The 22169-nt window shown below is 46.6% G+C and overlaps 1 protein-coding gene across 5 annotated transcripts in view; it reads left to right on the forward strand.

Annotated features, from left to right (window-relative positions):
• SULF1 (sulfatase 1) overlaps window positions 1–22169 on the forward strand; it is a 323346-nt gene that overhangs the window by 142644 nt on the left and 158533 nt on the right. For all 5 annotated transcript variants that reach the window (XM_069621162.1, XM_069621159.1, XM_069621161.1 and 2 more), the window contains one exon: window positions 12061–12289. In XM_069621162.1, the coding sequence (XP_069477263.1) occupies window positions 12118–12289 (172 nt within the window). In that variant the 5' untranslated portion in view covers window positions 12061–12117. The remainder of the gene's footprint in view (window positions 1–12060; window positions 12290–22169) is intronic.

Raw genomic sequence — 22169 nt, forward strand, 5'->3', positions numbered from 1 at the left:
TCTTGCACTTAACGTAAGCATCTTCATTTTAACTTCATTGGGTTCAGGAAAAATAATGTTCTGGAGATTGTTCGTGGAATGCAGTGGTGAGAGGGCCACTTAAGTGTTGTGATTTTGGACGTTCACTTCCTGGCATCACCAACTAACGCTACGGTCTTGCACTGCGGTAGAAATGACTCCCACAAGTATGCAACTAAAAGAAGCACCTAAGGACCTTAGCCAGTGAAGACCCCAGTGTCCTCATTAACACCTGTGACTATTATGAATATCTTCCTTGCAGCACTTTTTAAGGGGTTGTCTATTTTGCTGCAATAAAAGTTTGTTGGGAGCAGTAACTATAGATGTAAAGATGCATTATTTACAACATTGAGCTATGAAAGGTAGATATAGGGAAGTTTCACTATAACACGTTTGTTGTCTCATCGGGTGCATATGCACCTGCGAAAGCATGTGACCTACTGTAAATAATCGATCATCGACATTGAGCCTTCCAAAGAACATTTCATATATAATTATTACTCCATCTAAATAGGTTCTCATTCCATCAGCCTTAGAAGGATGAGTCTTGAGTCAAGCTTGCCGGGATGCGAACCTCCAATTTACGAATCTGTGCATTAAATCAACAGAGCTTTCTCACTGGCTATATAGCTGTCTCTCTAGAGGCGTAGCCAGTATAAGTGGGGACTGAAGCTAAGGTCGTTGGGCCCACTGCAGTGACATTAACATCTGTAAATGCCCACATAGTACTGCTGAGTGGGCCGCCACAGATTCTGGGTGGGCCTTGACCTCAGGCCCTTCCCTCTCTATGCCTCTGAGTGTCTCCCACACATTTCTTCTGGGATCCCACAGAACCTCAATAATTCTGATCTAATTTATTAACAGCCTCCAATCCACAGTAATGTCACCTTTCAAAGGTTTGACGGCCACACAGTCATTGGGTGGGGGAGGGCCACCAAATTAAAACTTCCCCAGCCAAACACGCAGGGTGCGGATTCATCCTTGAATTCGAACATCTTAGTCAAGTATTCAACAGATCTGGTCTTTCTTAGCCATGCCACAGGCTTCCGGGACAGATATGCATACTGTTATATGAAGGAAGTCAAGTTTAGTGGTTTGCATTCAGATTTATTTGAATAGCAAAGCGATATTTAATATTACGTTCTGCACTGGAGCATATATGGACGAGTGGAAATTCCCCATTTCTGGGTTTTTTACAATAGTAGTGTCAGATGCATAAACTGGATGAAGTAGGGAGGCAATCAGTGGAACAGCACTGGCAGGGTCAGATTAATACCCACAGAGAACAATATTTACAGTTTAGAGATCGACACAAGCAGGATATATATGTATTTACAGATTGGAGAAGGAGCTCACGGGAGGAGACTATCAGTTGGGGTGGGCGAAATTACAGCAGGTGAAACGGAATCCCTGAATTTTCCAACAATTCCATTGCGCCGCTGAGCGGAATTCTACCTTTTCCGCTACTGAAGGTGGGTGAAACAGCTAATGCTGTTCCATGGGAAAATTGGGTGATTCCAATCAGCCATTTTAGTCCTCCTGGACCATGGCCCGGGAGCACGTGTTTCTCTTGGAAGCAAGAAAACACAGAGCAACACATGTTTGAATTCCAGGCACCACGCTTAGAGACTGGTCTCCGGTATAAGGAGCGTAATAAAACATCAATTAATTTTTCCATACAAATTTCTTTTTAGGATATTTTGTTCTTCTTTTTTTTTTAATAAAATTTTTGGACAGAAAAAGGGCGTTTTGTACCTATTTTGCCAAAATGTAATTTTTGGGTTATGGTTTGGACCATACAAAAAGCAAAATCGTCAAAAAATAGAATTTTTGCAGCGAAAAAACTGCAAAAATTGCAGTACAGAAGGTGGTAATGCGCCCAGTCAGCGGAACGGAATTGTTGCTGAATTTGTGTGCATTTTAGTTGTAGCAAAATTGGGTAGGGGTGGCCAAGTCCCGAATAGCTACCCATGTCACGCAGGCATGTGGATGGGTGCTTTGAAAAAGATGAGAGCGTGAGAGAAAATTAGAAATACATTTTATGTTCAGCTAGACCGAATTTCTGTCTTGGGGCATTCTAATGGCAGAGGTGTTGTGCAATGTGTCGTTGGAAAAGACGTATGGTAGCAGATGTGTGCGGAAGAGTGGCCTTGCCTTTGGCTAACTTAAGTATGGAATGAGCTACGTACCAGTCTGCTGTTGCTGGCTTCTTGGATTTGTATTTGCGGTAAGGACTCATCTTCTTTCGGTGAATATATCGGAGAACATTCCTGCCCATGTCATCATTGGGTGAATGTCTAGCACAGGAGGACAGGGTTAGTCAGGGTGCTGGGGGGGAATAGCCATGTTTTTCAAGGCCCTCCAGAAGGTTAGGTGGTCCTCTATGCGCTAGATGCGGAGCAGCATTGAATTCCAGATGCTAGGGGCTTGAATGGAGAAGGTGGATCCACCAATTGTGGTTGATTTGAAAGAGGGGATCACCAGGAGGAGAGCCGTGCCTGACCCAGGTTTCTATTGGGATGGTTGTGGGTGATTTTCTGTTTGAACTAATTTTGGGCCGGTCGTGTGTAGGGCTCAGTGAGTGAGGATATGGCTTTGAAAGCGACCCGTCGTCTGACTGGGAACAGTGGAGGATACAGAGGGTGGGGATGATGTTCTCTCTGGGATCGAGGGCATAGAGAAGCTTAGCTGCATAGTTCTGGACCCTTTGGAGCTTTCTGAGTTAATAAGCAGGGGCACCCAGGTAGAGAGAGTTAGCATAGTCCTGTCTGGATAAACATGATTGCAGTCACTCTGTGGGGATAGGAGAGGTAAGGGAAGATGCGTCCAAGTATGTGGAGGTGTAGGTAGCAGGACTTAGTTGCAGTGTTAATATGGTGTGACTAGAGTCTGGTCATTGTCCATCGTACAACCCAGGTTTTTGACTGTGGAGGATGTTGCAGGGTGGGGGCCTACGGAAGGAGGCCAGGAGGTGGGTTGAGAGAACAGGGCTGTCTTTCTGCAGAGCATGATTTCTGGTTGTCTGGGATTGAGCAGGAGGTGGTTGACAGTCCTCCAATGATCAATGTCACTGAGGCAGTTTGTGAGCTCAGGAGGATGAAGATGGACTTCGGGATTTTAAAGATGATTTGTGTTGTCAGCCTAGTTGTAGCAAGTCAGGTTTTGTGAGCTGATGGGGAGAAGGATCATATAGAGACTGAAGAGGGGATGGGCAGGTGCCTTGAGGGACTCCGTTATTGACAGTGCCACCAGCAGTTGATGTGAAAGGAGGGAGGTGGGTGATTTGGTGTCTGATGGTGAGGAATGAAGAAATCCATCTTGTTGTTGTGTCCCTATTGCCAAGGGAGTGGAGTTTGTCAATGAGGATGCTGTGGTTGATATTGTCGAAGCCTCCTGAGAGGTCGAGGAGTATGAGTGCGGCACAGCCCTCTGCTGTTTTTTTGAGGTCATCGCATATAGAGACTAGGGATGATTCAGTTCCATGAAGCGGTCTATAGGGGTTTCAGGTGGAGTCCCATAGGGGGGAGGGTGTGCTGATAGGTTAGGAAGGTGGTGAATGAGATCGATGAGAGCATGAATCGGAGAGTGGAGTTGGAGGGAGTGGGGCGGTGAGGAGTTTGAGATGACGTCTGGTTGCTGATTCCTCTGGGAATGTTTGAGTTGCAGTGGGACAATCTGCATTAAAGGATTTGTTAAAGAGGACTTTACCGGGTTGGAGGAGATGGGGGGATGAAGGAATAGGGTGGGTAAAGGGTGTGGGTAGGGATTAGGGGGTAGGTAAGGTGAGACGTGCAGAGATAAGATGGTATGGGTGTTGCAGATTCTGTGTTTGAAGGGTATGCAGTAATAAAATTGCAGCAAAAATGTCGCATTTACAAAAATCGCTGCAAAAACGCTGTGGTTTGACCTGGTAAAATTGTACCCCTTTATACCATTTAAGGAGGGCGGGGGTGTCCCTCGCTCCCCTTAAATGGTATAATGGGTCTGGGGATTGCGGGAGGGTGTCCCCCCGCATCCTTTACATAGATGGTGGTGGCAAAACCACAGCCTTTTTGCCGCATTTTTTGACACATGGGACCATTTGAAAGGATTCTTGGATATCTGTGGTGTGTGTGAGGGACGCTGTGTCTTCTGAGGAGTTGATGTTCACTAGGGATGCTCGGGCAACACTTGGGAATGGGAAGGCTGAAGTGGGTGGGGTTCTGGGGAGTATGGAGGTGTGGGAGGGCAGTGAGGGTGTTTTGGTGGGGCGGTTGCCAGGGAGAGGTGTGGTTGGGGATGTTCCCCCCCCCCCCCCCCTAGATGGCAGCATGGGGTTGTTGAGGAGGGGTGGGCAGTTGGAAGGGAATGGTGTGGTAGGGTGCGTTCTTCCAGAGGGTGTGTGATGCGGGGGAAGAGGGTTGAGTGGAAAGTCACCCAGTCTTCTGGTGTGCAGAGTGAATGATGAGAAGGAAGTGTGGTCTGGTAGGAGGCAAATTGCCTCCATTTTTGTGAAATTGAGCATCAACCACAGTGCACCAAACTGTGACAAATGGTGGTCAGGAAGTCAGTATTGTGGAAGAAAAAACCCACCAGTGTGAAGGATGCAGAGGTGAAAAGGATGTGCGTGTCAGGGGAAAAGATGATGCAAGACCCGGTTGGAGGAGCAAATCTAGGCGAGGGACAAGGTTTAAGGATGAATAAGAAGAGACCAAGAATAGAACTTTAGCTAACTATGATAACCGAGCGGTTGCAGAGGAGATCCAGGAGATGGAAGAGGAGAAACCTGATTACTAAGAAGTAATCCGGGCATGGGTTGGACTGCCTGCAATCTGGGGTGTCCCAGTCAGGAGGTGGATTGAGTTGTCAACAGTATCAAAGGCAGGGGATGCATCAAAGAGGATGAGGAGAGAGGAAAGGCTGGGTGATGGATTTTAGTAAGGAAGTTAAAGCCATTAGCCTGTTATTTCCATGGCATGTGAGCTGGTAAAGGGTTGGGGTGAAATTTAAATGGGATGCAGGTAAGCACCAGATGTTCTAGAACTTCAGAATAGCATGGAAAAACCGGATAGATGCTGGTAGTTGGCCAGGCTGCTGAGGGAAGAGGGCAACGGAAAGTTCAGACACGTTGGGAAGATGCTACAGAAAAGGGAGAGGTTTAAGGGCTGGGAGAGATGGGTTCACATATGTGGTGCTAGTTCATTGAGGTTCCAGGGTGCTGAGGGATTCACCAGAGCGCAATGAGGCTTGGCAGCTCGGATGATGCCTGCCAGTTTGTTTGGAGTGGGGAAGGAGAAGTCAGCTAGAGCGAAGTAGTAGAGGAGAGAAAGAGGAGGAGTGTGGACAATAAGAACGTTGCATTCGTATAGAAGTAAGAGGGAGGAGGAATATAGAGGTGGCAAGCATGATTTGAATGTCCCTGATGGCGTGCGAGGGTGGCATCGGAGGGAGGAGATGTTATTGATATATCCGGACCAAGGGCAGAGGATGGTGTTTGGAGAGATTACAGGCAACCACTAACGAGTCATGAATGGGGTTTGTGCCAGAGGCATAGGTGCAGGGCAGGTTGGTGCTCAACTGTAAGTTAAAGCTATGAGAGTTTCTAATGCATGAGCATCACGTAGGGGCTCTGTGGCAGGTAGCATACAGTCACTTTAGTAAATTTACTTGCAAGGGCCTATCCCATTTGCAACATAGTATCGCTGCTACAATCGTCTGGCTCACAGAGCTAACTGGGCAAGTTCTTGCCAAGGGAAATGCATGCTGCCTCATGTGCACCCCACCCTGGGATGATTAAGGCCACCGGGGAGAACGGCACAAAAGGCTGTACCCCTAATGAGGCCTTGAATGACCAGTACAGGAAGGGCAAAAAATAACGCTGCTCAACGCAGTGCCAGAGCTCAGGTGTCGTCCTAACGCGTAGTACATGAGGTTCGTATTATACATTAGTCTTGGCACTATAGCACGCTGTGTAGTGTGGTCATTTGGCTGCAGACTATTGTCAAAAGTACTCCTTCACTTTCTTTCTAGCTACACTTAAACGTAAGTGTAGGGCGGCTGAGAGGAAATGGAGGTCTTCCTGCTCATCCTCTGACAAACTGGCCTGTCGCCTGCTCCAAATGCAATACCGACTCTCTCCACACTAAGAAGAGAGCCCACACTCAAGCCCGTGTCTCTGTGGCATCCAACAACTCGGCCGACCTCTTTAAAATCTGCAAGGAGCTTGCCAACCTTGCAGCAGTCTCCTCCCCTCCTCTTGCCTCCCAGGCTCTCTGCAATGCCCTTGCCTCGCACTTTATCTCTAAAACCCATGACATCCTGTCCACCCTCGCCTCCCCTCCCCCCCCCTCCTATTCCCTCAGTCTGTGCTTGGAGACCCCCCTTTAAGCACCCCCCCCCCACCATCCTTCTCTTCCTTTCCTCTTTTCTCCCCTGACAAGGTCACTAGACAAGTCCGATCCATGAAAGCCTCGTCAAAACAGGTTCATCCCTGTTCCTCCAAAACCATCAAGGACCAAATTGACACTGTTGCTCCTGCCCTTGCTGATTTTTGCAACCACTCGTTTGCCTCAGGATCCCTCCCCTCCCCTCTGAAGCACTCCCTTGTGCATCCTCTTCTCAAGAAACCCACAGCTGATCCTTCCTGTCCGGCAAACTATCGCCCAATTTCCATTACCCCCTTTCTGGGCAAACTCCTGGAAAAGCTGACCATCTCGCATCTTAACCTTCATTCAGATTCTGTTGGTTGTCTCCATGAGCTCCAGTCTGGCTTCAGAGCGGCCAGAAGCATGGAAACTGCTCTCCTCAATATCCGTGAAGATCTGCTCTGCTCTCCAACCTTGATTCTAACATTCCCTCTGTCCTCATCCTTCTTGATCTCTCTTCTGCCTTCGACACGGTCAACCACACCATCCTGCTCAACCGTCTCTGTGATAATCTGGGTATCACTGATCAGGCTCTGGCCTGGCTGACCTCTTTCCTCTCTGATCGACCCTCCCAGGTCCAACTGGGGTCTTTCCTATCATCTATCTTCTCTCCACCTGTGGGGTTCCTCAGGGGTCTAACCTCTCACCCTGGCTTTTCAACCAATACCTGGCAACTCTCCCTCACTGCATTGCCATTTTATGCTCAAATTTCCAGTGCTACGCTGATGACACTCCATTCATTTTCCGACTGCCCTCGGCCACCTCCTCTCCCTCTCTCATCTCTGACTGCCTAATTGCCATTCAAAATTGGTGTGCCGCCAATGATCCTTGTCTGAATGCCAGCAAGACGGAGATTCTCCTCATCGGCACACCATCTCCATCCTTTTCTCCTCACTCTCTGGCCAGCCTCCCTTGGCCCTCCTCCTACCCCTACCTGCGAGGCTAAGAACCTTGGCGTCATCTTTGACTCCACACCTTCCTTCTCGGCCCATATCTCTGATGTCTCTAAAGTCAAACTTCTGACTGCACCTCCTCAGAGGTATTCTGCCTTTCCTCTCCTTCCCCCCAGAAGCTCATGGTATCCCAAGCTCTGGTTCTTTCTAGCTTGGACTATTGTAACAGCCTCTTTCTAAATCTACCTGCCTCTACTCTCCGCCCTCTACAACTTATCCAGAACAGGATTGCGAGACTTGTCCTTGGCATCAATCCCTGGGATCGTATCTCTCCAGCTTTGAAATCTCTCCATTGGCTCCCAGTGGATGCAAGGATTAAATTCAAAACCCTCTGCATTATCCACAAGGCTTTCTGGGGCCTGGGTCCAAAATACCTTCAGCTATCCCTCCGCAAATACCTCCCCTCTCGAGCTCTTCGCTCCTTACCTCTAACTCCCTCCGGGTCAGTCGTTTTTCAAAGAAACGAGCTGGGGGTAGATCTCTATCTTCGGCTGGGGCCTCCCTCTGGAAGAGCCTCCCTGCCACTCTAAAACTTGAGGAGAACCATCTCCGGTTCCGGAAGCACCTCAAGACCTTCCTCTTTTCTTCTGCCTTTGCTCCCCCTCTCCCCTGCTGATCTGTTCTCTCTTGGCACTGTACACCTGGCCACCCTCTGTCCCCTGGGCCCAGGTACCTGCTCACCCTGCCACCTTCCTGCACTGCTTCCTGGCCACCACTTGCACTGGGGACTGTATCTGTACCCATACAGCCCCCCCCCCATTTTTCTTCTTTTTCTGCACTTATTCAGACTTACCTAGTCTGCTGCCTTAAACACAGCACTTGCCACTTGCTGGCTGCACTACCACAGTTTGCCTCAATTTTCTATCTATTTTATTTATCTGCGCTCCTCGGCTTCTGCACTTTCCACTCTCCCCCTTCCATGCACTTTTTCCCTTTTTCCTTTCCCATGCACTTGCGCATTCTCAATGTCACTGGGCCTAGTAAGATCGTTTGTATGTTGTGCTGTGTTCTCCCTTGTTCCCCTCCCTTGCCTAGTCACGCTCTGAAACACTTGTGTACGAGTGCGATACAAATAAAATATCATATCATATCGCGCTCCACCATTGGTACCCTGCAGGCCTGTTCTGTAAACGCCCTTCTTCAGATGCCACCACCTCCTACAGGCAAATGCCTTTTTCCCCCTACTTTATAACCCACCATCCCTGTCCACTGCTGCTCATCCCTGCTGTCCCAATTAAGCTACTTTATTCCTCATTCCCACACAGCAAATGACGTATGAATTCAGCAATGTCAACTAGGTATATTTCCATGACTGTAGAAAATACAAGTGCTGTCAAGTGCTTTGATACCTATTGGTTCTACTGTGTGTTATAAACAAATACTTGAATAAACCAATTTTGGGAAGAGTCTGATGTCATTCATATGGCTGGACGTCCAATACTGCCTTGACGTGCCATGGGCCTGTGGAAGGATTGCTGCTTCCTACATACAGTCACACGAGTTGCTATTTTAAATGAGTCTTGAATGTATTAGTCATATCAAGCAAAGCACTAATAAATTAGTTTGCATGCCAGCTTTTGAAAGGCCCCTTCCCCCCCCACCAAGGTGGGATCTTCACACTCCTAGCATGACCCCCTCTCCAATGTCTACTTTGTGTGAATCTTGACTCTTACTCCACAACATTGGCTTTTGCTAAGCAGTTGTTGATCACCAATGAAGAGGACTGTGAAATTCTGGAGTTGGAATAGGGAATGGCACATGCTTCCAGTTTACGTTTAGTCCCAGCTTTTATATCTGCCATTTGGAGAATAGAAAACGGCCCATTTATCTCTATCTCTGAATAGTGGAATGGAATGGAACCTCTCCCGGGCTGTAAACGGTGCACAGGTGCACATGTTGTGCGATTGTTCCCAGTGACCTGATTGTTGTTTGGCAGTGTTTGTTGCTCTTACAATTGACATCTTGCACTGCTCCCCTGGTTCCTCTGATTATCCCATCAGAATCTTCTCGCATTATGTTAAGGTATCGCAAGGATCCTACCTGTGGTTGCGTTGGGCTTTGAACATTACTAAAATGGAGATTCTGTGGTTGTGGGAATCGGGACTGGAAACTGATGTGTGGATTGTTCGTCAGAAAACCTTGTTTCCTTATCGGCAGAATAAAAGTTAACTGGTGGCTGAAAGGAGTGGTCAATAAATATATACGTGTTAAGTGGGGTGTGACAGCATCCATACCTTTTTGTCGTTCAATAAATATAGTCTGATTTTAAGGAGCTCCATTCCTGGCCCTTTGGAACTCACTTGATGTCCTCTCCCAGTCCAGCCACTCACATTTCTTTGTCCTTTGGGGGTCCCATTTATACCCCCAGTGGGCCCCCGAAGTGCCCTTTGCTAATCCTTAAAATAGCACCATGCTTCTTGATCACGGTTTCACGACACCAGGATGCATTGACCTTCATCATCATGACATTCATGAGTTCAGGTTTTCGGTGGGGGCGCTTGTTTGGGAGTTCCCATGCGTTGGACTACTATGATGTTTCAGTAATTTGAAGTTCGATCGGTATCAATTGTCTCTATGCTCATTTATCAGCATTTGATGTATTTTGTTATGGAGTTAAAACATTTTTTTTTTTATAAATTAAAATAAAATATTAGACCATGTTTTGATGGCCAGGTAAATTTTCTCTGGCAGCGCAAAAGTACAAGTAGCGAATAACTGGTGGGGCATGGTATACCAACCTTTGGCAATCGCACATGGGTCCCAAAGCCAAGTAGCAACCTAACATGACGATTACACGATGGAATATCTCCTGTGGCCCCCTGCCTGGGATCACATAGGATTTGCAGGTAACAATTGGCCAGAGGGAACCCCGAGCTGCGCTCCCTCTCCTTGATCCAATGGCACCAGATGTTTCGCAAGTCTTTGAGACAGCTCGGCTCCCAGGAGAAGCTGAGGCAGGAGCACAGGATGGCTGCGGGCTAGTTACAGCTAGAGCCAGAGGCCATCATCAATAAGAAGACACTGAAAGCAAAGGGGCATTTACCACTGTGACACCCCAGGCCTACCCAACCTGCCCCACTGTTTGCACTGCCTGGCTACCAGGCTACCAGAGCAGGACAATTTGGAGCAAGCCTTTAGGCGCTGGCTGTTTTGGGGTGGTTCTTTGGCTGGGCTGGTTCTTTTGGTGTGTCCTGTTCGCTACCACAGCAGGGACCAGCAGTGCTGTATGTTTCTTTACATTTACGATCATCCTAAACACTAATAAATCTAGTGTTGTGGATGACTGTATACTTAAGGAATACACAGCGCTCAGTAAAAATGCAGAAAATTGTAGGTTGCTGTGTCCTGCATGTAATTTATTCTGCACACATGACATGCAGAGTGTTTCCCTTAAATATACTGTCATAAGACCCACTAGATTTATGTGTTTCAGGATTAGTGCGTTTAGGGAACATACAGTGCTGCTAGGTCCCTATGCCCTGCTAGCTGCAGCCACAGGAGCACCAAAAGGACGAATGCAGCCAAAATGCTGCGCTTAAACGGCCAGCACCTAAAGAAGGCGCACCACCTGACTACTGGACCTCCATAGTCCACCACAGACGGATACACTGTACCACAGCATGAGGTCACCTTTTCTTTAGGTCAAGGGGTAAGTAACCTGTGGCTTTTCAGATGTTTTGTTCTAAGACTTCTATATCTCCTTGGCACTGGACTGTGCTGGTGGTAGTTGTGGTATAAAACATCAGGAGAGCCACAAGTTGCTGACCCAGGCTTCTAGGAAAAGCATCAATTCTGGTAACAGTCACCCTTCCAATATTTGAACCTTCTTTCATACCATCCAAATCATTAACGCCAAAGAAGAGATTGTTTCTGCTGCTGCTGGTGAAGATTTTGATCTATCATGGCTGCTTTCATGCAACAGCAAGCGCTCACCCACTGTCTTTATGCCACCAGCATTGAGGTGAATGGGGAAAAGTTTAGATCCTTTCGAATAGTCATTGACTTTCGGACATTCTACCCCCACTTGATCAACATAGGTTCCCACAGGCTTGGGTTGACACCAAACTCGCCTGGTGGCCCTAACCTGGCATGTTTCCACCCCAACCCATTGAACTATACCCGATTTAGAAAGTTGCCCACCTGTAATTCTGAGCTGCCTTTATTTTCGCCCACAGCAAAGGTAAAGAGATATCCAGTCGTGTATAATTGTGCGAGGTTCCCTCATTGAGTGTTATACAGTGTTTACTGCTACTTGTAACACTCCCTGAAAGTTCTGCCTTGCCCCCCCCCACACCCCCACCTGTTTACCCTTAAGAGCACCAGCTGGACCTGGACATATCCCCGTGGCCTAGGCATGGGTAGTCTCCTCTCACACCCTGAACGAACAGATTGTAAATGGCAAATGCAATTTCATTGAAAGCCGATAAGATCTGGCTTGGTGATTCAGTAACAGGCAGTTCAATCTGTATATGATCTGCTGGTTTGTCTAAGCGTAATCTGTTGATGGAAACTCTACAGATTTCATTTGAATAATAATGGTTTATGAAATACTCTGTGAAGCGATGTACGTTTAAATGTGATATTTCACAAGCCGTTTGTGTTGTGAGAGACTAGAACTGCTTCAGAATATGGCAATGTTTTGGTTTAATTGCATGTCTGTATTCTCCTCTTTCATCCACTATCAGAGTCTGAATGACAAGGATCATCGAGACCTTTTTTCTGTGAACATCCCGCTAAGGAAGATGGCCTGTTACTGTGCTGCACTTGTTCTTGCTGTTCTCTGTGCTGAATTGGTAGGCGTCGACTGCACTACCGTAAGAGCGCCAAGATTTCGGGGACGTGTGCCGCAAGAGCGAAAAAACATTCGACCAAACATCATCCTTATAATCACCGATGACCAAGACGTGGAGCTGGGTAAGGACGGTTGTTGGTTGAAGATGTGGGCGTGCAATATTAGCATCTACCGAGTTTGTGGACTCCATGGTGCCACAGCTTTCGGGGCAATGGCCGTTATGTGGGCCATTGATCCAGAGTGAGACGTTTATGCAGCAACTTTATGTTCACTCTGTGTTCACTTTGTATAATGCATGTTTCAAAAGGAGGTCAGTTGTAAGTGACTTGTCTGCAGAAGGTTCCTGCCTGTTGGGGAGTTTAAGATCACATTTGTTACACCTAACCGACCTCTAGTGAATCATGGCAATATTCTTCAGTGAGGAGCTTCTATGGTCTGGTACAGACACTTGTTACCGCTTGTGGCTGCATGGAGTAATTAGTAAATTAATGCAAAGACTTGAGTAAGGCAGATCTGTAAACTGAATCTCCTTAAGGTGTTCCGTGGCTTGTAGGAGTGTGTATGGCGAATTCTGGAAAGTGAGATTGTTTATTTCTTGAGGAGAAGTGGTTGAGCTCGGTTGAGCTCGGTGAGGCTGTATATCAAGGACAGTGCACTGCCTCCTATTGAATGGTATTTATTTATTACATTTGTTACTCGCCCAGACCCGAAGGTATCACAGCGAAATTACAGGTGAATTATCGCACTTCTATACAGTGTTGCAGTTACAGTCATTCGCACTTCTATACAGTGTTGCAGTTAGTCATATAAACATTTTTATACTAAGTTACAAATAGTCATTTAATCAAGTTTCTTATACTAAGAAGTAGTAGTATTGCAGGGATGGGGAGTAAAGAGGGCTTCAGAGAAGGCGTTGTTCCCATGCTCGCAATGTCTCCATAAACCTAATTCCCGATTAAACAATTGGTCAGAGAGGTCTCTGATAATGCAACCATAAGAGGCAGTCATAATTTCTGGGATGCATGTCATTTTGGCCTAGTAGTTACCATAGCTCAGGAGATAGGAGAATACCTTTCCAGCTTGGTGCAATGCTAAATAGCATCCTCACCTTCCTTGAGTGGATCTTTGCTGGGTGATGTTTGGGGACGGGGTAATCACAGAGACTCTCTGAAAGTATGCAACACTGTTTGTCACTAGGAAGAAGACCAAACCAAACCCCTCTATGGGTGAAGGAGGGAGAGGCAGGAGCATAACCCCCCCCCCTCCCTCTCTTCTCAGAGAAGTGCTTTCTGCATGGCACTCTATTAGAAGTTCTTTAAAAAAGGAGACCACCAAAATAGTCTATTTTTCTGCTTGGTGTGTGTGGAGTGCAATAACCCTTTGTAATCCACCCACTGGTCACTTTTTATGGCTAAGGAGAAGAAAATGATGCACGGGGAATAAATGCCGTTCTGCCATACAAGCGATTTTTTTTTTTTTTTTTTTTTTTTTTTTTTTTGTATTGCATAACGTGGCCCATAAGCCTATAATTGTCAAGAATTTCCACAGCGTTGCTTAATACCTGGAATTGCTGATGTGACATGGTGATGGGATCTGGCCGCTCACATTCTTTGGGCTTCCAGAATGTTCATGGGTGAGGATCCACAGAGAAGGAACCAGCCTCAGAAGAAACCACAGGATAGCTCCTGCGGATTACCACGAACAGCAATGGAAGCTGGACTGGGCTGCTGCTATATTGTTAATCCAGATGATGGAGAGCAGGGCAGCCTAAGGAACTCTGGGGAAGTCACCTTGCGGGAAGGCAGCAAGAAGGTTAACAGGCAGGGTTAACCTTGGGAACTAGCAAGAGGTGGAAAGCCAAGGCGAATAGAAAGCAAAACGCCAAAAGATTGCCATGCAGGAACAGGGAGTCCAAGGCGAGCAGGAGGAATAACAAAGAAGGACTGGGATGAGGAAGATGCACAGAACACAAGGGAGGGCTGACAAAGGGAGAGAGACAGAGCGGCGGAGCAGGCTGACCAGGACCAAGAACCAGGACGAGGCAAACTACACTACAGGGTGTGTTACGACGCATCGGTACAAAGAGAACGGGTTTAAATCCCCCCAGTGCGTTGTGGAAGCAAGGCTGCAGCTTCCTGAAGGGTCTCCATTGCAACCGGGATGCCCGCCAAAGTGCTCATTCGTATAAATTCTGCACCGGGCTCCAGCGTCCATGTAATACTGGCAAGATGGCTGTGCCCATGGTTTGCCGGGCAGGATCGTGAGGTTGCTGTGCCAGCAAACCAAGGAGCCGACCTATGCCCTCCATAGGGACGGTTTCGGTAGCCTTCAATGAAGTTAAACGCTCCATCCAGGTGGGTCCCAGGTGCAGCAGTGAGCGACTGGCCTGGAAATAATAAATATGGAATGGTCTACAAGGCCCTGTGCTTTACCATCTGCTGGTTTGTTACCATTGGGCAATGCTGCAGAAATGTTCACTTCTTGCAACTGTCCTTAAATTGTCTTAATTGGGGCCCCGAGCATATTGGTTATGGATTTGTTTTTCGGGGTGAGTGAGGTCTTTTTAGCTTCGCTCAGCTGCTGTAGTTCTTTATCAATCCCTCCCATTTCTTATCTTTCTTTCCGCAGAGCACAGCCAAAATTAAATTCATTGCTACAGTGACACTTCTCCATTTTATTCTTTTAGGGAACATTTGTTACCCATTTAATGTGCACAGAACAGCCTGGTGGAAGTTAACCTATTTTTATTTTATGATGGAATGCCGCATACCAGTGATTTTGTCCCGAGAATGCTTTTTTGAGTTCCATGTACTAAAAATGGTTCCTCCTTGTGGTTTAAGAGCTGTTCTTTGTACCATCTCACGCTTCGGCCATCTTGTTTGCCATTTCGGGTCAGAAATATCCATAGTTGGTCAAGCAGTTTTGCGGGAACTGTCCATGGGATCCCTACCAGTGCTTTGTGTGGGTGAACTGATTGCAACTTGTTAGGGATGCCTGATCCAAATCCACACTCTGAACAGAGGAAGCTTGTTGCCTGTGTTCCACCTGTCCTTCCCACTCATGCCCTTTTATTCCTCGACCTGATATGCTGCCTCCTTTCCTTCCAGCTGGTCTCCTTTCCTTTCCTCCAGCCATCTCATCTTTTCCCTCTCACCTGTCTGTCCATCTGATGTTCCTCTCTCTTTTTTGCTCTTGCACTCTTGCTCTCTCATACTCTTTCTCCTCTACTCCTTGCTTCTACCCTCCACTATTCACAACTACTTTCTCTCTGACCACTACTCTCCACTCTCTATTACTCTCTCAGCCCACTACACTGTCCTCCCAATAATCTCCACTACAGTCTCCTCCCACATTCACCCCCTTTCATCTCTGCCAGCAGCCTTTCCCAACCACGCCTAGTCACCTCCTTCACTCACCTTACATGCACTCCCACACCACTTTCAACAACCAATACATCACATAGCACACACTTTCTACAATCCACCTCCACGCTGTGCGGCACAGTCCTATCTTTGCCTGCTCTCTTGGCCTGCCTTCTTCTCCCTTGACCTCAACCAACAAAAACACACTGCCATAGCCTTTCTGCCCTCTTCCTCCCACCCCCCCCCACTCCACCTTGATTGGTTCTCTGTGCCATCTGGTTGCACAGGCCAAATGCTGCCTTGCTTTTCCCCATGGGTTGGGTTACAGACATGGGAGAACATTACATGGGTTTAAGCCCCACCCCCTTTTCATATGTGAGTCCGCCAGCTATATGCAATGGTGGCCCGCTAGATTCACGGTCCATTTCCAAGTTTGTGTCTGTATTTTAGTGGTGCATCGGGTTTGCCAGTTGCACAACGGGTATATGGTAATTGACAGTGGTACTTTGTATCGTCAGCCAGGCACATGTGAAAGGGACAGAGACTATCACCCTCCCAATTTCCTCACCCTGCCTCTGAGCTAATCCTTAAAACATTACCCATAAGGGAAATTATATCCCTAGGCCCCGGGATAGTAGCTAGATTAATGCAGCAAAGTATTCCTGCCAGTTTCCTTGCAGAATAAAGTGCAGGCAAGGTTGCTGTTAATAGAACATGTTAGGTCTAAAATTGATCTGGGAGTCGTCGCAATGCTTTGCAAATTCAATGTATATGTTTTTCACATTTAACCATGTATGTAATTTCATAGTTTATTGACAGTCTCCTTTCCAAATTGGAATAATGTTGGATGTAGCGCTTCCACATATCAACATTAAAAAGAAGTTGTGCTGTCCTTTATAGCTAGACGCTGGGCTTGACTGTTTGCTTCTGCAGGTGAAACTATTTTTGAAACTGAAATTGTTCCGTTATAAGGCAATGGTCAAAAGTTCCACAATAAATGGAACTGTGGCCTCTGTCCCAGTTTTCATTATGTAAGGTGTTCTTTATACGCATCAAATGTCCCTCTTGGGGGGGGGGGGGAGTAGTGTATATGGTAGGATTTCAAACAATTGTGAGCCTGATAAAACATTTATAGAGGCAGATTTATTTTTAATTACATTACATTGTGTGGGTAGTGTCCTTAGATTTTTTTTTTGTTCTATGTCAAGGTTTGAAAATTAAATTTTCCACATACCTAGAGGCTCAAGTACAGATCTACAGCCTGATGTAATCGGTCTTCCTGACTGATAAATAATATGACTTGTGAATTTTGGGTGTCGGGAGATGGTTAGAATGCGTACGAGATCCGGATTTAGGAATTCCAATTCCTGGGCTATAATGAGTATTTGGGTTGCTACTGTTGTATATTTTGATAGTTTGATGTATTGCTCGTCAACTCTTATAAGGTTAAATCTCATTTTCTCAATCTGATGTCTAGTCATCACAACTATGGGTCCACCCTTTTCAGCTGGGTTTAGCCACATTTGGATTGTTGTTTAATACATGAATACTCTGTGGCCCTGATTCATGGAATTATTTGCCTGTAAAATGTGAATTTGCGTGCCATTCTGCCCGCAAATCCATGTTTGACGAATGGGGATTTGTGGGCAGAAAAACATGCAAATCTCCCTTTTGCACGCAAATAATTACATAAATCAGGGTATGTGTCTCTAGAGCAGAGATTTTTTTTCTTCATCTTCTAAGATGTTTCTACACACTTTAAAGATCTTGCAATATTGCCTTCTCAAAAGTAAGGAAGGCTGGAGAAACCATTCCAACTATTGGATTAAAAGTACATCTAGATTCAAGGTTCAAAGTGGAACAATTACTTGGAATATTATGGATTGAAAAAGTAATCTGTTGGAAGTAGTATTTTGAACAGCCCCTCGGTTCTATCTTTGTAGACTAGCAGTGAGCCATCCATGGGAGGAATGAAGGTTAGTCCCTGCTGTATAAAGATATATTTCCCTGGTGTATCGGATAAAAAATGGGCAATATTTCAGTTGCGGGGGAATCACTGTTGTCTAATCCCATCTGCCTACTCTCCTTTGAATCCTGAAGACACTGGGCGCATCCCGATTCTTAGGTCTCTCAGAAAATGGATTGTGCCGCCACTCCGTTGGTGTTCCTCTTCCTAAAACTGTTTGTTCTTGTCCTGCTCAATGTATGCTTCTACTCCCATTGACTACCAGGCGAATCTGAAAATGGGACTGCTTACATGATTGAGAATGTATCCCACGTGGTTCATTATTCCAACCTTACTATTAAGATCCCATATTATAGGTGCCAAAAAATCCTGTGAAGTCCAGAATTATTTCCTTATTTAGTCTGTTAAATTTTGGAGGGTTTGAAGTCATCAAAGTGTTTACCAACATGTTTAGTATTGCTTTATATTGGTCATGCACTTTTGTCGGGTCTGGCCATACACCCGGGGTCAGTTTTGTGTGTACATGTTTGAGAGAAGTGGGTTTTGGTGCTGTCTGGCCAAAATTCACATTCCGCACGGGGATGCCTGTTGCTTGGCATATGTGGGATGGCTGGCTTTCCCTGATTGGAGAGCCACCACGTAATTCATATGTTTCAGATCCTTAACTTTGGGTGGCTGGGGTCACTCACAGCCTGGATTTTGAACCCAATGAAAGGGTCTGAAGTCATTCTGGGTGTTATCCATTGGAACCAAGAGTTCAAAGAAAGAAGACACTGTTATGATTGGTATTCTTGCTTGGTTCCTGTCCCCTGAATGTATGGTGTGGGAATGCATGGTGTGATGCCAACATTCTGGGATTCTGGTTTGATTGGGCGTATGTTGACCTTGTTTCTTGCTGTGCAGGTCAGTTGCCAGAATGTGTGAGTGCTGAGTGTGTGTCGGGTGATAATGTTGTCTAGTATGGTTGCGGTTAGGTAAGTATCCCACTTTGTCACCTGGTTGGATTGGTCTTTGTTGAGGGTTAGTTCAGTTTTTGTAGAGGAGCAGAAGGCCACGTGCCAGCCCACGTAGGCGCAGTTTTGTGTTGTGGGTGATAGCCCTGATGATTGCCAGTGGCGGTGGTTGGGGGGAGGTGTTATTGGTTGTGTATGATGGTTCTGAGTGAAGGTTCTTGGCCCAATGTGGGGCAGGTAGCGCTCCAGTGTGGCAGGCTGGTGACCCGCTGGTGGCAGTGGTGGGTAGAAGGTGTTTGTGTGATGCTTTTGGTGGTTGTGGTTTGTTTTAATGTTGGTGTGGTGCCACTGCCCATGTGCTAGTTATTCCCGGTTGGACAACCACTCTCCTGCTGGCTGAGCGGATGTGCTTGTGTCCGGTGTGCAGGTGTTTGTGCCGTGCTGTCTGGTTGTAGCGAGTGTCTTTTGTGGTGGAACAAAAGGAGGTATATTCTGATTGGTATTCCATGATTGGTTCCTGTCCCCTGAATGTATGGTTTGGGAATGCATGGCGTGATGACATGAATGGAATGTTATGAGAGGGATTGGAACGTTTGTGGTTGAATGTGATTGGCAGTTGGAAGAAGTAGCCTGGGTGGTGGGAGCCTGTGGGCTCCCCTCTGTACTTCCTATATCCTGATGTATTTGATGTCATCTGATCTACCTTGTAACCTGATTAAAGGGACCTGTTCATCATACCCGCTGCTTACCCGAGTATCCTCCATAGGTGAATGTAACAGATACCATACAGGAATGCCAGAGGACTGCAGCTGTGGCCGATGGCCAATGCCAGTATTGGCTTTGGCCATCAGGAAAACCTAGAACATTTTATGTGACAAGGGAATATCCTCACCAGCAATCTTCATCCCTTGGATTGGTGGGCTTAACCTTTCTCATGTCATGTTTATTTGGATTACAAAAATCCATCAAACGCATAAACAATACATTGGATCCTAAAAGCAAGAGATAAAAACAATGCATATCACATAGTCAGGTAAAATCAGGGTTGAATCACCTTCACATTCTCACAATAGAAATATATAAAACTGGTTAATAAGTTTAAAAATGGAGGAAACCGCAATGTGTAAACTGCACGTTACTGCATATCTAGCTTGTGACATAGTTTACTTCTTCGGTGTGTAAGGGTGCAGAAGGAGGCACCTGACACACAGGTGGCAAGGTTGTTGGTATACACTTTTATGATACCAGGAATAAAGAGAAAACCTACTCTCCCTACTCTGAGGGTTTTCCCTAAATACTAAGCATTCGGTCATAATGTCAGTGAAAATTAAGAGTCCTCCCTCCTGTGTCAAAAATCAACTTCTGTCCCTTACACATATAGCTAAAATAAAGAGGTAATGGATCTTCCTGGTCCATAAGAATGGCTCCCATCTTCTGGACAATGGCTCACAGTTCCGATTGTTAGTGGGATCTCCCTTCCCCAGGTCTCAATCCCTTTCAAAGGCACAAAGTTCCGGGTTGTAATGCTAAAAAGCAGTAACGTTCTCAGCTCAAACCCAAAAGGTAAATGCCTGTTCAAACATCAACATTCCTTATTGCCCATAGTTGCTGCTTCAACCTTGGGTTCCTGGAGAATTCTGGTATCTTGCTCTCCGTGTTTTCACAATGCAAGGGGAATGACTCCTTTCCCGTGGCCTTCCTTGGCTTTGTTCTCACTCTCTGGCTTTTACTCTCACAGTTATCAACACCAAGGGGACTGTCTCCCTTTCCCTGGCCTTTTTGCAGTTTTGGCAAACTTCACAATACCAGGGAGTCATTCACTCCCTTCCCCTGGCCTCTTTCTATGATTTGTACACTTCTCCCCAATGTATGCTTGACTACCAGACTTGTGGGTGCATGTCTCAGACCCGTAGGATTCTCTGCTGGTAGTGTGACAGTCATGGTTCACTACCATGCCAGGTATTGTGATTATGAAGATGACTGATGAACTTTCCTTCTTGTGAGTGTGGGTCCCTGACCTATACTGCTTCACATATTACTTTCCAGCAGTCTTTTTCCTGGGCTATTTTCTCAGCCCTTCTTCCCATCTCCACCCTTCTTATCTGGAGATCTTTAATCCCAAGCGGCTGGCCCGTGTTGGCCCCTACCATCCAGGGAGAGTTATTGTGGTCGCAGGTCAGTCCTGGTGGACTCGCCTTTGGTCCTGGCGTTCCAGTTACAACAGCTCTGCAGCTGCGGATTCCCTTTGGGCTGCTCTGCCCACACAGACCGTGCAGTCCCTCTTCTACTGTCATGCTGCTTTCCAGTAGGGAGAAGGGTCTTTTCACTTCAGACCATTGAGAGATGCTTCGCCATCTCGCCTCACATCCCAGACTGCCTTGCTTTTCTCTGCTTCTCCGCTACTCCACCGACTTTCTTGCTGCTCCTCCAGGGAGGGCTGAGCTTCCCTCCTGTCTTCCATCTTCTATATTGAATTTGACTAATCCAATGGGTATTGGTGAACCGCAAGAATGTTCACTAATGGTTCCAGGAGTGCTCTTCATGCTTCCGCATTGTCATCTTGTCCCAGTACATGTCCTATAGTCCTCTTTTGGGTAGACTGGACTCTTCCTTGTCCCCATATTTATACTATACTCCTCCCTCGGGTTCACTAGATTCTTTCTCATCCAATTATGTATGATGTTGGCTACATGACACATGGATATGGGGTTACAAGGCAAGGGTGGAGTGGGTGAGGGGAATTGGAGTGGTGTATACCACATTCTCCTTGGATAGTCATCCCTGCTCCCACATGGGAGATCCCTTCCCAGGAAATCCTCCCACTGAGCACCACCCCCAGGTGGACTATCGGGTAGTGTCCTCACCTCCCTGGCCTCATGGGAAGGGGCTCCTCCTCAGGGAGAAGTGATGACATCCAAGGATCCCTCGCAGGAGCCATGCAGCTTTCAGAAAGCAGGCATGGGGCAAGGGCAAAGGAAACCCCTATGTTCCAAAACGGAATAATAGTACAAATGCCGGTCTCCTGGACCTAACATTAAATAGGTATTTTCTATGAATGTCGTCCTAGAGACAACAGAATAGGCCATAATGTTTCTAACTATCCACACCAGCAATTGCCATCACCCGAATTTGATGCACTCGACCACTTACATAGCTTTTAAGTGAAAGGCATTCAACTAGGGCCGGGTCAGAAGAATTCTGTGATAGGTGTTTGAGACCAAAGTAAGGTACTCTGCTAATCCATGAGGAGGGAACAGCGGCAGATGCATGCTAGCGGAGGGTTTGTCTAGATTTGCCGCCTCTCGGGTAGTATCCGGGGCAGACCAAAATGTTATTTTAAGAAGCTGGATGGGCACGCTTGCAATACTTTCTGGATTGTCATGCTAGCCAGCCCAATGGAGACCTCATGCTAGCCAGCCCAATGGAGACCAACACACTTTTAATGGAGACTAACTAACCTATTCTCTAAAAGATCCCTAGACTCAAAAGATTATTGAGCAGTAGTCTGGTTGGTGTTTCCTCTGTATTGGTCCAAACAGATCGCCACATCATGATCAGTCTTAGTGTTAGAACGACCATGATGAAGGGTAGTGCAGTTTAGTGTAGTGGGTACTTTGCAGTAGTTGGAGGAACACCAAGGAGCCGAGCAAGAAGATAATGTTCTCCCCTCTGTAGTTTCTCCATATTCCCACAGCCCCATACCTCACACCCACACGCCCCG

Source organism: Ambystoma mexicanum, chromosome 5q (assembly GCF_040938575.1).
Source record: "Ambystoma mexicanum isolate Mex_15411 chromosome 5q, UKY_AmexF1_1, whole genome shotgun sequence".
Lineage (NCBI taxonomy): Eukaryota > Metazoa > Chordata > Amphibia > Caudata > Ambystomatidae > Ambystoma > Ambystoma mexicanum.